General features: G+C 35.1%; 1 protein-coding gene across 2 annotated transcripts in view; it reads right to left on the reverse strand.

The window, feature by feature from the left end:
* Nucleotides 1-1,912: 1,912 nt before the first annotated feature.
* The window catches only part of LOC141504164 (integrin beta-1), a 41,216-nt gene continuing 26,568 nt past the window's right edge, over nucleotides 1,913-16,560 (reverse strand). Inside the window, exons 10-17 of one of the 2 annotated variants that reach the window (XM_074208979.1) lie at nucleotides 15,929-16,069; nucleotides 15,637-15,833; nucleotides 14,480-14,718; nucleotides 14,060-14,282; nucleotides 12,429-12,661; nucleotides 10,144-10,310; nucleotides 9,359-9,439; nucleotides 1,913-3,503 (exon numbers count right to left, since the gene is read on the reverse strand). In XM_074208979.1, the coding sequence (XP_074065080.1) occupies nucleotides 9,365-9,439; nucleotides 10,144-10,310; nucleotides 12,429-12,661; nucleotides 14,060-14,282; nucleotides 14,480-14,718; nucleotides 15,637-15,833; nucleotides 15,929-16,069 (1,275 nt within the window). In that variant the 3' untranslated portion in view covers nucleotides 1,913-3,503; nucleotides 9,359-9,364. The remainder of the gene's footprint in view (nucleotides 3,504-9,358; nucleotides 9,440-10,143; nucleotides 10,311-12,428; nucleotides 12,662-14,059; nucleotides 14,283-14,479; nucleotides 14,719-15,636; nucleotides 15,834-15,928; nucleotides 16,070-16,560) is intronic. The other variant, XM_074208980.1, reaches the window with a different exon arrangement.

Below are 16,560 nucleotides of genomic sequence, written 5' to 3' on the forward strand. Positions count from 1 at the left end.
TCATTCAGTCAACAAAGGATTCCAAGAGGTCAAGGAGAGGCAGGCACACCTTCTGCGGATGGGTAACAGTGAAGGTCCAGTGTGTGAGAACACAACGTGCTCATTGTGGCTGGACCTTGGAAATGGGAGTGATGCAGAACATGGTCTGGAAGGTTCTCAGGTTGAAAGAACTTTAAAATGTAAAGAGAAGCTTCTATTTTATATCTGATCCTAGAAACATTTGGAAGTCATGAGCACTTATTGAGTAGATGTTATTGTTTGCAGATGACAGCACAGTCTAGAAAACCCAATTATTACTTAAACCCCCAAATCAAGAACATAAAATCATCTACATTCTTATTAAGATAGAAAATAATGAAAATATAACAATAGAGACTATAAAGTATTTGGAAATTGTTGATTGTCCTTCCTTCCTGAAGACCATATGACTTCAGGGAGAATGCCATGATATGCCCATGAATTGGATCCAAATGTGGGAGGACCCTACTAAGTCACCAGCCTCATTTTCTCCTCTGGAATCATCTGGATCTAGTGGTTAGACATGAATCAAGTAAGTGATCTGAAGGCAGATTTGAATCAAGATTCTTCTGACTTCAGGACCAGTGCTCTACCCCCTATACCATCTAGCTGCCCATATTTGGGAGTTTATATAGGAATGTATGGGACCTATATAAGTATATCCAAAAAAATCACAACCAAAAACAAAGGAGGATATAAATAACTAAGAACATTCAGTGTTCCTAGGTCAAGTGAATATAGGAAAAAAAGAAGCATTATTCAAATATTTTAATGAAAATGTTAAAAAAAATCAAATATTGGGGCAGCTGGGTGGTGCAGTGGATAGAGCACCAGCCCTGGAGTCAGGAGTACCTGAGTTCAAATCCAGCCTCAGACACTTAATAATTACCTAACTGTATGGCCTTGGGCAAGTCACTTAAACCCATCTGCCTTGCAAAAAACACCCCCCCCCCAAAAAAAACCCAAGGCCCCCCCAATCAAAGATTTCAAGAATTAAACAACATTATGAAATTTATCTGGGAAAATGAAACAAAATATCAATTTATCTCCCATAACATATAACACATCAAAACCACTTATAATGGGGGGGGGGGAAGACAAACACACCAAATGAACAGAATCAATGTCCATTAAAGCAAATGTGTAAAAATATTATAAATGTTTGATAAGCCTATAAATCAAAACTGGGCAAAGAATTTGATATTTAACAAAGTAAATTGGGGAAACCTGGATGGTAACCCAGCCAGAAAGGGCTTTAAAGTGATATCTTAGCCCACATGCTCTCTTGGCAGGAGAGTGGAACACCTGAACCTTTTTATCATCACCCTATCAGATTTCGAGCCCTTCCTCAGGGTTTCTTGTGCCACAATTCATAAACAGTATGCCTCATAACATATCTACTGAATGGGCTACATTAGAAGACAGCTGGGTTATAGAACAGATGCTTTACAGAATCTTAGAATTGGAAGAACTTCAGACATCATCGACATCCTCTCTCCCATTCAATGCCAGGAATGCCTTCTAGAATGCTCCTGAACAGATGGGCTCACAATTTCCACTTGCCTTTTGTCTCTTTGCTTCAGCATCCCCAGAGTTCTTTCCCCATTTCCTGTTTTCCTCAATCTACTCCATTTGTACACTGTTTCCTGTTTCAGGGAACAAGGAACCTCCTTTTGGGGATGCATCTGTCTAAAGCTTTAAGTGCTACTTCTTTATTTCCAACCCTACACAACACATGGGAAGCCTCATTATTCTGTAGTACCCTAGCTTCACCATTTCCAGAACACTGGTCTGTATCCTCAGGCATTAATCTTCCTACCTCCATGTTCAACTTGTCCAAAGTTCTGGGATGGAGGAGGGAGAGGAACATACACTAAAAAGAAAACAAATTGGATTTGGGTATTTTAGGCATTTTTATTCAATAAATAACTTCAATAGCATTGTAAAAAGTGAACAATTGTTAAAACAGAAAGGCACTTAAAATAAGAATGTGACTAGTAGGGAATAAGATGGGCAATTCAATTGGCTAGAGGTAAAATGTACAATGCTCTGCTATGGCACTTGTTGAAAATAAGAGGAGAGAGCAACGATCGTCCTAGACATTGAAGGAAAAGCTCCTGTATTTCTGAAAAGGCAGAATTTACAGCTCAGGTGACAAAAAAAGTGTCAATACAAAATTTTACAAAAAATGGTAATCAAATACATTAAAAGATTAGAAACGGTGACAAAAAGCACCAGGCTTTCAACAAAATAAAATAAAATTAAAAGTATTTTAAGCTAAAAAGTAACCAGCCAGCATATACCACATGAATTAAGGCCTTTGTGTAAATAATATTTTTCAAGAACTGTATTGCAGGACAGTTTGCAGTATTATAGACCTGGCTTGAATTTACAAATAAAGGCATAAAAATTACCAGAAATTTTATTTTTAAAGTTTTAAACATATTTAAAATTTTGAATTCCAAATTCTATCCCTCCGTTCCATCCCCTCAGGTGGTAAGCAATCGGATATAGGTTATATATGTGCAATTATGTAAAATATGTCCATATTAGTCATTTGTACACGAAGATTCAAATAAAAGGAAAAAAACTGGAAAAACAGCAAGCTTCAGTCTATCAGTTTTTTTTCCTGGAAGCAGTAAGCTTCATCATTAGTCTTTTGGGATTGTCTTGGATCACTGTGTTGTTGAGAATTGCTAAATTATTTACAGTTATTCATCAAATTACTGTGTATAAACTATTAACTCTTGAAAATAGCAGACAGGTTTTTAAAAGCTATTTTCCACCTTCCTACTACTTTCAAATCATTCCCTATTTTTTAGTTCTCTCATAGACAGTAGGAAAATACTAATCAAACATTTTAAAAACTATTTACTCATTTAATTCTCAATTTGCTTAAGTTCCAGCAGTGTAATCAATCAGAGGTGCCTCACAGACAAATCTCAAGATAAATTTAAAAGCAATATTTCTAACTAAGCTAATAGCTAAGCAATTACTTTAAAATTCAATGTATTTGCAAACTCAAGCCCTGATAGTTTTGTAAAGCTAAAATTCCATTTAATACTTAATGGATAGACCTCATCATGCTGATTACTTTAACCAATTCCCTCTCCAAGTATTCTTAGCAATATCTTTTATTTCCTAAAGATATCAATAGATCTGAAGGGAAAAGATCAAAAAGGCACAATGTGACCTCAGCTGACTAGGATCAAGATCCTATCTCAAGTTTTCTGTCAGTCCCTGGCACTGATTATAACTATTTGCAAAAAATTATACATACTGTACATTTTCAAAACCTGCATAGGAAACACATACATGAAATGAGTTAGTAAAATCACTGCGGTACTGCCCTAAAGCTATCTTACTGTGACTATAAAAACTGCCCCAGCAGTCAATGGTGAGGTCTTGCATAAGCGTGTTCATTTGCCCTCATACTTAGGGTTGACCACAGTTGTCACTGCACTCTTGTAAATTGGATTTTCACCCTAAAAAGAAAAGGAAGAAATATAAATTAGTTTTATAAAGTTAGTTTTGTAAAGTTAAGCTATTTGATAAAACACCACATAAAAATTGTTGTAATATAAGTAAGTTACTATATCCATTTTGCCTTTTGAGTTTTTCGTTAAACAGGAATAAGCACACAGGAATAAGATCACAACAGACCCAAATCTTTTGTCTGTTGGTTGAATAAAATGATGCTCAAGCTATACAATGGAACTGACCAAAGTCAGGAATTCAAAGAGACTTGTTACTAGGAGGCAGAAACTGATGCAAAACAAGAAAGCTGAACCAAGGGAACAAAACATAAGGACCAAAAACTGTAAAGACAAACATTAAGATATCAGAATTCAAATTAAAGTGAAGACCATTTTTGATTTGAGGGCTAATGACGAAACACATTTGCTTCCTTCCAGTAAAGGGGCAGACAATAGTTATGGAATGATGCAATCTATGTCACCCATGTTTTATTTTCCTTAATTGTCCCTGTTTTTCAAAGGAGGGTTCCATTGACGGTGGTGTTGGGGAACTGTTCCTCAAAAGGGATAGTGGTATTTTAAAAAAAAAATCATTAATTTAAAAAAATTTAAAAGCATTCACAAACACAATAGTGCTATTTCAAACACATTCAAACTTCATTCATTCTTCCCTGAAAGGTATCCTTAGGTCTTTTAACTTGAGCAGGGACTTTTATTCTCCTACTAGATTTCCCCAGTTACCATTTTTATGCATTACTTGAAGAAAGTGGGACTCTTCTGTGGCTGAGCTGACTGTACTGTTGTGTTCTCTATTATTGGACATGGAATCTCTCAGTCATAGTAAACAATTAACCATTATTTCCAAGTTAAATCAATGGGAAAATGAATGAATGGAAAGACATCTAAAGTATCACTGGTTCCTCCTTCTCTCTAGGGTAAGAATTCTCCTTGGGGTGTGGGGGGGTGAGAGAGTACCCCAATACGTTTGTGGATATTTCAGAAGACTTGGGTAACTTAACCATAAAAATCTTAGCAACTGCTTCAATAAGTAATATCACTGAATTATGAAAGGTGAGTAAAATGATAAATCATTTTGCATAAATTCATTTGTTTTGATTTTTATTATGGTGACAATATATTCCTATATTCCTTAATATCCTACTAAGACATTTAAAACCACAACTATAGCACATTGTTAAATCACCTATATGTGAGTTACCAAGTTGATCAAACCAGATAGCTGAGAAATTATACAAGAATTCCCTGCATGCACTGGCAGCTGTATTTTATAAAGGAAAATATTCTTCTTTGGTCCCATTTCAACAGCAGCTACAATGACACATGCACAGGTTTGCAGGTTTTTTGGGGGGAAGTAATATAAGAAATGTGGTCCAGAAACTCTAGACTGTGTGATTATCTGAGGATATTATTCTAGTGCTATAGAATATACTCAACAGAAGTGAGTTGTAAAAAACTGTATGTGTAAAAACTTCAGAAAATGTTATTTGTTTATGCACATCTTTTTTGGCGACAGATTTCTGCAAGATGAAACTGAGTATGTGACTACATGGGGAGCTGAGAATTTACAAGAGAGATGCACAAGAAATCAAAAGATAAAGGAAAAAGTAATGCACCCTATAACACACACACACACACACACACACACACACACACACACACACACACACAATTTCCTGTTCCCCCCCAAAAAATATGTCATGGACTATTAAATAAACCACAATTGCTCATCACCTGACTTATTCTGATGTCATATTAACATCATATATTTGAGAAGATTCTATAAAGTGAAATTCTATACATTTAATAAAGATGCTGTGGGACTAGGCAGGAATTTACAGTTATGAAACCAAAGTAGTAATGTTGATTTCACCACAAATTTTACCAAACTATTTTGGGCAAATCATCTAAATTTGTTCTATTTCCATTCTTCCTCTTGTAAATAGAGTGGTAGCCTTTTCTTTTCTTTAACAGAGATGTTGTGAAAATAAACATAATATTCCATTTATTATGATTCTTTTTTAAAAATAAGGTTCAAAATTTGGTCCCAAAGAGACTTGATCCCCTTGCCTCATTCCTTTGCAGAGGTATGGAAATGGTAACATTGAATATACTGTCAGATTTTTTTCCAATGTACAGGTTGAGTTCACTGATTTTTTCCTCTATCTTTTCTCTTTTTCTTTCTTTCTTTCTTTCTTTCTCTGTCATAAGAGATGGCTTTCTGGGAGAGGAAAGGGGATTGATAACAGGATGTTTAAATAATAAAAAACCAAAAGTATTTTAAAAATTCATTTTAATAAAAAGAAAATTACACTTGAGTTTTTAAAAATAGCAAACCAAAAAGCACAGAATTCATTTTGTTGATGTTTCTAGTCCATTTATAATAATTTTAATATTGGTTATTGTATTATGTATTTATATGGAAAGAGTTTGCATTTATGAGTTTTTCATAACTTGAAAATCTGACATAATTTCTTATGAAAAAGTGAAATCATGTTTGGATAATACAGGAGAGTTTAAAAGAAGACCTTACCTTACGAGAAAAATTCATTGCAAAGTCAAATGTTTCACTGAGTAATTTCAAGGTAAAATCAAATGAGCAAAAAACCTAGCATGCAATAAGTTAGCAGAGCACATTAAATTCAACTAAGAGCACATGCCTGTGCAAATGAAACCATTAGGTCTGATTTTAATGCAAATGAAACTAAAAATAACCCCAACTAGCTTCTGTTAATTAGAAAGGAAGGGAGAAAGGTAAGAATGGGGAGCAAGGTGTTAATATCACAAAAATTAAACCAAAGATTCTTGGAAATGTAATAAAATAAAGCTTTCCATCCTGAATGAAATGTCATCTTAGTGGTTTTTCCCCCCTAGTTAAGTGAAGAGTAGTTACATCATCCATCTGGGTTGATTTGCATTGTTTTCCTACACAAATTAAGTCTATTCAGGAAAGATGACCCTACTGCTCTCTCATCTCTACCCAAGCCCTAAGGAGTCTGTCTTGGCTAACACCTAATCTTCACACTTGACACTGAAGACTCAAAAAGAATGTTGTTCAGCAACTTAGTTTTCCAAAATCCCAGACTGATAATTTTTTTTCACTAAAAGTCATGTAAGTCAACAGAAGTCTAATAACTGTAGTATTTTGAAATAAAATAATAATAAAATTTATGAACTTGGAAAGGATTTTCTACTACCAAGATTAGGTTAGTCATTTGACAAATTCTAAAACTGACTTAAGAAATGAAAAAACATCTAGAAAGTAACCATTTTAACAAGTTGGATATGTTAATGTACTAAATGAAAAATTTTAAAGAATTTATTAAATGATAGTTTCTGTAAATTTATCATTCCATAGGAAAATCAATAACTCAATATAGTGTACAATACCAACAAAGAGGGGTTACAAATATGAAAACTATTTCCATGTCTCAGCAGCTTCCCCTTCGATGTTTTTTCTGGTCTTGTTACATGTTTTCAACGAAGTCTATCACTATACAGTAATATACATTTTTTTTTGTCCTAAGAGGCAATGCATAAAGTGGAAAGAAATACTGACTCTAAAATTAGAGAATCTGGGTTCAAATCCCAACTCTGCTCTTTTATTATTACCTCTGATTCTATTGCCGATCACTTTTCTCCAAATCTTTATTAACTTACTTTTTAAAAAAGGATGGCAGGAGAGATAGGGAAGAGGGATATATGTTTATATAAATTGTTCAAAGTCTGAATAAGCTATCTCTTGGGTCAAGGTGCTGTATCTGTAGGATATACAGTATCCTTCATACATACATAGCATGGAAATCCTAGCTTCAGGAGTAATATGGTGAAATTATCTTTTTATCATATGCTTTGTATATTATCTAAATACCTTGCCGATCTCCTTCAATTTCATCCTTTTTTTGGCCTGTTTTCAGTTAAAAACATTTAAAAAACATTTTTTTTGCCTGTTTTCAGTTAACAACATTTAAAGGGATCAAAGTCCTCTCTATACTGCAGCTGAAAAGAAAAAAGCTTCTCTCTGTGGTTCCTCTTTTGTTGTATCCTCCAAAGACCCTTGATCAAGCAGCTTCTAGGCCCAAGTTTCAATGGTGATTTTAGTTCTTGGGCATTTATTTATTAACTTGACTCTGTATCACTTAACTTTTCTGAGGTCCATTTCTCCCTCTCTCCCTAAGCAGAGAGTACAACTATTTGACCTGCTTCAAGGGTGGATGTGAAGATTAACTACATTTCCCTTCCAAATTTCCTTGTTAATGTCAAAGGCATCATCATTCTTCCAGGCTTAAAATCTAGGGATCATCCTTGACTCCTAACTCTGACTCCTTATGCAGGAACTTGCATTGCTCTCCCGGCCACTCAGTCATTGCAGGGATTGTCCTAAACTGCAGACCAACCAATGAACTCCCCCTTGATAAGCTCCAGTGGCTTCCTTTTCATATTCAAGATAAAATATAAAACGCTATATTCAGTTGGGTGTTCAAAACTCTTCATAAATTAGCTGTCTTGCCCCCGCCCCTTACTACTTTTCTTAGTTTTAAACCCCAGCACATAACTTTGTAATCCAGTGACCCTGGCTTTCTTGCTGTGCCTCAGAAAAAATCCTCCATTGCCCAACTTTGAGCATTTTCCCTGGACCTTCCCCTCCACCTGGAACACCTTTCCATCTCATCTGTTTCCTGGATGCCTTTGTTTCCTTCAAGAGTGGGTTAAAGGAAGCCTTTCCCCAATCCTCCTTAATTTCTTCTGTTGGCTGATTTTTAATTTATTCTGTCTATATACTTTGGTTGTACAATTATTTGTATGTTTTCTTTCTCAATAGATTGTGAGATCCTCAAGGTAATTATTCTACTTTTGGCTTATAAAGTTAACAATCTGAGTTGTAGAGCAAGTCACAGATGTGCATGAATTTGGAAATCTTACATTAAAACAACTCTCTATATTTAGTAAATATGTCAGTCAGGTGAAAAATAAATTCAGTAACAGAGTTACTGCCTGCATTTAGAGAATGTGCCAAAGGAGACTCATCTCAAGCATGTACAAATACAAAGTTTTCAAATAATTATTTATAAAGGTTCCTTTCCAAGCATTTCCAGAGGAAAGCTTAGACGAAAGCACCAGAACTGTTCTATAGCTAAAAAGGCAAAACGTAACACCACCCAAAGAATTCAGGCTTTCTTTCTGAATAAAGTCCTTGTTGTAATGTTAGAAAGAAATTCAAAGTATTTGGATTCAGAGGACCCGGGTTCAAATTAATGTTTGGGTGATCTTGGGCAAGTTCCAATGTTTCCAACTTGATTAGTATATATGACTATATATAACTATCAATAATAGTTAACAATTACACAGATCTTCTGATGTGCTAGGGGATGGTACTAATATTACCTCCCCACAACAACCAAACTACTGTTACCACCCCATTTTCCAGATGAGGGAATGGAGTCAAAAAGAGGTTAAATGACTTGCCCAGGGTCCCCCAGGTCCTAAGAGTCTGAGGCCACATTTGAACTCCGGTCTTCCTGACTCCAGGCCAGCTGCTCTTTCACTTACCACCACCTGGTTGCCATAGCTATAAAATAAGGAACTAGAAGTACCTGAAGGTCCCTTCAACTAACATTGCAAAAAATAGTGATAAATTAAATTATAATTTGCAATTAGGAATAAAGCCTGTGAGAACTTTCTGGCATACACATCTTATAAAAAAAAAGAACAAAAGAAAAGCAGCAGGACTGTTAAAGCCAGGCTGACGAAGGTCTGAAGAGTGATGGGAGGACACACAGTGCGGTCAAAGTCAGAATCAAGTTCACATGCAGAGAAAAGGCAGAAAACAGAAAGAAAATACGAACGGAAATTTAGAGACCAGCTTTACGTCCATAGTTTGGATTCTTGAAATTATTAATAGGACTCTTGTAAATCGGATTTTCTTGCTGAAGTGAAAAAAAGTCAATTTCTAATGATTTCAATAATAAGAAAACGAAGTGACACTCTCAAATACCATAAGAAAAGTCTCACTATATACTTAAGAAAGTGAGCATTATGAAAAACCCAACCCTTTAACCTGATAATGAAATTCAAATTACTTTATAAGCCTCTATATCTGATGGCTGTAGTCCAGAGGAAGATGGTCAAGATGGTGGCTAGTCCAATCACCCTTCCCACCCAAAGCTCTGAATCTAGATCAGCCACTTTCTCCCTAGACCTTCAAACATATGAGTCTTCCTGAACATAAGTAAGAAATTTTTATATGATCTACCAATGCTTTGTTTATTCCCCCCCTGAAAATATAGATCTCTAAAAACAATGTACTCTCAACAGACATTCATCCCTTCTAATTTTAATGTACTCAGGCATTTTTGAAAAAGGTACTATTACAATGAATGATATAAGATAATCTAGAAATCAAATGTATATGTCAATAAAAATCAGAAGACATACTTTCATTGTTTATTATAATAGAATGTATTCTTGATTGTTACTAAATATAAATTGTCCTCAAAGTTCTGGATATTTTTAAAGGAATAAAAATATATTTTGGAATAATTAAAGCTTTAAATATGTATAATATAATTTCAGAAATATCAAGATTCACTTTTTGGATTACATTACTTTTCTGGGTTGTTTTTTAACTCACCGTGTCCCATTTTGCATTCATTTTCTCCTTTTCAAATTTAGCAAATTCTCTTCTGTCATGAATTATCATCAGCAACTTCCAAATTAGCAATAAAGCAAGGCCAATTAGCACAATTCCTGCAACCACTCCAGCTACAATGGGAATGATGTCTGGACCAGTGGGACATTCTGTTAAGGTGAAAAGGAGAGGGTAAACAGAGAGAATAGAACAAGTAAAAAGCCAGGAATGTTATATTATGACATGAAAAATTTTTACAGAAAAATTCTATTAATAGAAACTCCTCCAATTCATCCTTCCTGATTTTATGAAAATGATGCCATCTATGGCAAAATTGCTTGATGAATCTTTTCCTTTCTTTAGGTTTTTTTTCCAGTTTCCTTATATCTACTGCTCATAATTCCTTTAAAAAGTTTTTTTTTTATTTAAGGCAATGGGGTTAAGTGACTTGCCTAAGGTCACATAGTTAAGCAATTGTTATATGTCTGAGGCCAGATTTCAACTTAGGTTCTCCTGACTTCTGGCCAGTGTGCTATCCTCTGCACCACCTAATTGCCCCCCCCTTTCTTTAAGTTTTAATCTCCTTTTCTGAGGGTAAGAATCTGTAACAATGAAGTTGGAACTCAAGGGAACGATTATGAGAAATTTCCTTTGCATGTTAAGAAGAACAAGGAGCATCAATATCTCTAGTATATAGCAGTGTGGTACACAAACTAAGTCCTTAATAGATGTTTGGTTACTTCTCCTATTCAAAATATAACTGTGGTGGAAACAGGAAAAAAAGACTTTTCCCTATTCTGCTAGGTATGAAATACTGGTCCCTTTATGTCTTTTATCCATGGATGAGATCAGCTGGGGAATAGCTAAAAATTAACTGAGATATGTCACTGAGATACTGTAAGAAACAATGAATTTGAATAATTTAGAGGCATGAAAAAACATGAACTGATATAGAAATGAGCAAATCCAAGAAAACACTAATAACAAAAATTAAAATGCTGAAAACTGGAAGAAAAAAGATCAAAAAAGATCAAAGCTGAATCTTGTGTAATTATGAAAATGAGTCAACAAAATATCTTGGGAGAGCTAGTGGACAACATATTGCCTACTACTGTGAAGACAGTTTTACACTGGCTGACTTTGCTGAACTTTTTTTCCCCTTTCTTTAAAAAAAATTACTACAAAGAATAGCATATACTGGTTAAGGAAGAGGGGAGGAATATATTAATAACCAAAGGTCATATGAAAGCATCAATAAAACTTTTTAAAAAGAAAACTGGTAGTTAGGTGCCACTGTGAATAGAGCACTGGCCCTAGAGTCAGGAGGACCTGAGTTCAAATTGGACCTTGACACAGTAATTACCTAGCTGTGTGGCCTTGGGCAAGTCACTTAACCCCACTGCCTTGCAAAAAAGAAAATCCATTTAGACACTTCCAGAAACTCAAAGTACTTAATATGTTTTGGCCCTATGAAAGGGCAGAACAGGAACTACATTAGATGTGCTTTTTTTCCTTCATCAATTTTTTTTAACTCAAGAAACCTGTGAATTAAAAATAAATAGAATCTCAAAAGTGATATTTATATTCAATGGCATTTCCAAATAAACAACTGCATTAGGTTTAGGATAGATGTACTCTTTTTCTATTCTTCTACACTAAGATGTAAGGGAACAACATATGAAGCAAAAGAAGGACCTGGGGTTTTCAGTCAGGATTTGAGTTTCTGTTGCCAATCCATAACTTAACATGGGTTAAATTCAGTAATGTCTGTTTTCTCTAGAATGACCTGAGATGGTATTCTTATTTATCCCATTTCACTCAGTCCCCAGTCATAGTTTAGCATTCTTATTTAGCAATATAGTATGGACAGAGAGGTAGAATGAGAGCCAACCAATGCTGGGCTCTAGGTCCCTTCCAGTTTGGGGCATAGAAGGGAATGAGGCTTTTTTATACATAGATTGCAGATGAGTTAGGAATGTTAAAATCATTCAGAATAGTTCTACTTTGTAATATATTTACAACACAAAAACACATAGGTTTTTCTTTCTGTTAAGTTAGGGTCAAATTTGGGTCTGAATATTTGTATATAAGATGTCCTTTTCCTACTTAAGTTGTTATTTTGTAAATTAATTACAATTTATTTCAAACACTGCACTGTTCAAAAACAAATTTTTACAGATTCCCTTCAAGTCAGATTTTTGGGAATCTTTTCTGAATACTGAAAAATTTGATAACAGACAAATAAGAATGAAAAAGAAAGGTAATGAAGACCCTCTGAAACTTCATACCTGGTGCCTCCACCACATGAACAACAACTTCATTGTTTCGATTGACTGAATATGTAAAATAGAACCAGCAATCATCAACATCCTTCTCCTTACAGTGGGACAGGGCCTCACGCTGGCCAGGCTGGGGTAAATCGTCTCGACTTTTTACTTTGGTAAGGTTGAAATACATACATTCTTTTGCACATGTGTCTTTTTTTTCTCCTTTTTCAAAAGCTCTGCACTGAACACATTCTCTGTGAAGACACAAATTTGTAACATTTTAAATGTTTGAAATAATTTCCCAAATGTAAAATAAGAATTAGATCAACATTTCTGAATTTTAAAAACATTTTAATCAGAAAAGGAACATTAAAACAGGGGGGTAAAACAACTTCCATAGGTAGGTTCCTTGTCTAAAAGGAAGCCAATGATGTACTTTTAAAGGGAATTATAGGTTATATGGCTGCTAGATTGCTGAGATACATGATTGCCTGGCTCTGTCTTAAAGAGTTAGCTTTCAGCTTATATATGTAAGTAAAGAATTAAACTCAACTTATATATTGGCTTTGATTGAATGGGAAATGGAAGCAAAATGTTGCATTATTCTTCTGTTACTTTATTTTTAAATTAGAGGGAAAAAATTTAACAAGGAAAATATTTTAGATAAATATGCTAGATTGGTCTTCTACAGGAGCTAATATTTAGCCACATATAAGCATGGCTTTATACCTTTTATTCCAACTGATAAGAATGAGACTGGCTTATAGTGTGTGACACAATTCATGAAGCCTGACAGTTATTAACAAACACTCCAAACATGACCAGAAAGGACAATGATCAATGTTGGAAGGGATGTGGGAAATCTGGGACACTAATACATTGGTGGTGGAGCTGTGAACTCATCCAACCTTTCTGGAGAGCAATTTGGAATTACTCCCAAAGGGCAACAAAAATGCACATACCCTTTGATCCAGCAATATCACTACTGGGTCTATAACTTGAAGAGATCATGAAAAAGGGTAAAAACATCACTTGTACAAAAATATTCATAGCAGTTCTATTTGTGGTGGCAAAGAATTGGAAATTGAGTGAATGTCTGTCAATTGGGGAATGGCTGAACAAATTGTAGTATATGTACATTATGGAACACTATTGTTCTATTAAAACCAGGAGGGATGGGAATTCAGAGAAGCCTGGAGTGATTTGCATGAACTGATGCTGAGCAAGATGAGCAGAACCAGAAGAACACTGTATACCATAACAGCAACATGGGGGTGATGATCAACCTTGATGGACTTGCTCATTCCATCAGTGCAACAATCAAGGACAATTTTAGGCTATCTGCGATGGAAGTACCATCTGTATGCAGAGAAAGAATTGTGGAGTTTGAACAAAGACCAAAGACTACTACCTTTAATTATAAAACAAACACATTATTATATTATGTAATTTTGCTATCTCTTACATTTTATCTTTTTCTCTTAAGGATGTAACTTCTCTCTCGACACATTCAACTTAGATCTATGTATACCATAGAAACAAGTAAAGACTAACAGACTACCTTTTGTGGGGGGTGGGTGGAGGGAAGCAAGATTTGGGGGAAAATTGTATTCGAAAATAAATATAGTAAAAAAAAAAAAAGAAATACTCACTTGTGCTCAGCACAGACACCAAGGCAAGTCTGGCACATCTCACAAGTTGCCCCTTGGAATTTTGAATCGGTGCATTTACAGGAGCCACAGACACAGTCTCCTCGACCATTGCAGATCTGACCATTTGATGCCATACATGAAGATGTGTCCAAAGAGCAATCACAGGCACTGCCAGTGTAATTGGGGTTACACTCACATACTCGACATTTGCAAACACCATTTCCTGAAATTCAAAATTTGATATTTCACAAGACAACATAACAATTGCACAAGCACTTTAAAAATCTCTATCCAGGGCAGCAGATAGAGGTAGTCATCTCTGTTCTGCAGAACCTACCACTTTGTCACCAAGTGAACGGCCTCTAATGCTCCTTCAAATATAATCAAGCACAGATTAAACACTTCAGAATATATTCTTACCTCCACAAATTAATCCGTTGGATCTATCACAGTTGAAATTGTCACATTCACAGAATTTGCCAGAATAAATTTCATTTGCGTTGTCTCTCTTCCTACAAACACACTGTCCACAGACACATTCTCCATTGTTGCTGCAAATTTCAGAACTATTTTCCTTCCTGCAGTAAGCATCCATGTCTTCACTATTCACTTCATCCGTGCTACATTCGCAATGTCTCCCTACACGCCCCTCGTTGCACCTGAGGGAAGAGCAATTAACATTGAACCTCTATGAATAAAAAAATTCCAAAAAAATTTATTAAAATTGAGTCATGTTGAAGTCCTGATGATAATGGAAGTATACTGGAAGGATGTGCCACCCCCCCCATCCCACCCCAGCTCTGTGATCTATCAAAACACAGATCTTTCTCCTCTATTCCTCGAAGACTTCACTCTAGCTCAGATGCTCTTCCTCCTTCCCTGCCTGCAGGACACCGTCTTTCTTCAAGAGTAGCTAAAGAAAGCTTTTTTCTCATCCTCTTAACAGTTAGTGATGCCCTTCCTCCTTAATTCCACTGCCTTCTCTGTATTTTCTTATATACGTATCTGTTTTCCACCTTAAATTTATATCTTGAGTACCTAACACACTATCTGGAACCTCTAAGGCACTTACTCAATGCTGGCTGATTTATTGATGTTTCCTATAATCTATTGTTTAAAGGATAAAGACTGATTTCAGAGTACATTCATTTTCTTAAGAGTTTTACTTATATGTGGATTCAAAAAATTCAAATTATTTTATGAGACAAAATGCTAATTTCTACAGTAAAATAAATCTGTTTTTCCATGAAATACAATTTTTTAAAGCTATAAAAAAACTATAATATGTAGCTTGATTGTTTAATTGTTTATATGTAAAAGTACTTATTCCATGCCTGTTAAATCATTTGTTATCCCTGTGGGGTTTTCTTTATGTGCTGTGGAAACAGACTAAACAGAAGGCTGTTGAATAAAGCTTTATGACTAATAATTCATCAAATTCAATTCAACAAGAACTTATTAAGCAGTGATCACAGGCAAAATGCCAGTGATTCAAAGACAAAAATGTAAGATTCCCTGACTCAAGAAGCATGCCAGCACCCCCCACTAATCCCCCTCTCAGACCAGCCCCTGCTTACCGGCAGGCACCACATTCAAATGTTCCGTTTCCCTCGTGACACTCTGGACTATTTGGATGACCTTCACTCTGGCAGTCACATTTGCAGATAAACTGGAGAGTGATATCTACTTCTTCAGTGAAACCTAGAGCCTTAATTTTGAAGTTGCGCATTTCCTCAGGACATTTGCTGGAAGTTAAGCTAATCTCGAACTGAACCTGTAAGGTGAAGAATGGACATCTATCTATATTACTACTATGTGTTAGGCTTGTCCCGTGATGACTCTTAACTTTAAGTAATGATCTTCACTCACCTCATCACCAATGGAAATATTGGAACATTTTCTTCCATTTTCTCCTGTCCCATTCACTCCATTCTTGCAGTAAGATTTGTAACTTATTGTTACTCCTTCTGGTAACTTGCCATTTTCCAAAATGACTTCTGAAGATAGGGACTAAAATAAAGATGAATTTTAACCAAAAAAAAATGAATTCTAATTTATAAGTAAAAAAATTTAAATCTATTAAATTCAGAGGACTTTGGCTCACACAAAAAAAATTTTCTTTCAAAATTCAAATGAATGGGATTCCATGAAAGCGTATATATTTCTATTTTACTGTTTTCTGCAAATGACTATAAATTAATGAACAAATATTTGTTCAACAACCATATTTGTTATGTTCTTAAAAACAATGTGAATTAGAATATGGATCTCATCAGAAAAATCAGAAAATTTTATTTCTTCCATTCTTTCAAAGGCAAAACTAGAAAGTACAGATGAGACATAAATATTCTTTGAACCAAGAAATTCTGTTCTCTGAAATAGCAAAGAAGAACTGGACAAGGAGATTCCCTTCAATGGAGTCGGGAAGTAAGTTTTATTTCAAGCTAAAGGCAAGTATCCTTTGGGGTGAAGCTAGAACAAGAATGAAAGTTGTATTTTCT

The sequence above is a fragment of the Macrotis lagotis genome, unplaced genomic scaffold (assembly GCF_037893015.1).
Source record: "Macrotis lagotis isolate mMagLag1 unplaced genomic scaffold, bilby.v1.9.chrom.fasta BILBYCTG500, whole genome shotgun sequence".
Taxonomy (NCBI): Eukaryota; Metazoa; Chordata; class Mammalia; order Peramelemorphia; family Peramelidae; genus Macrotis; species Macrotis lagotis.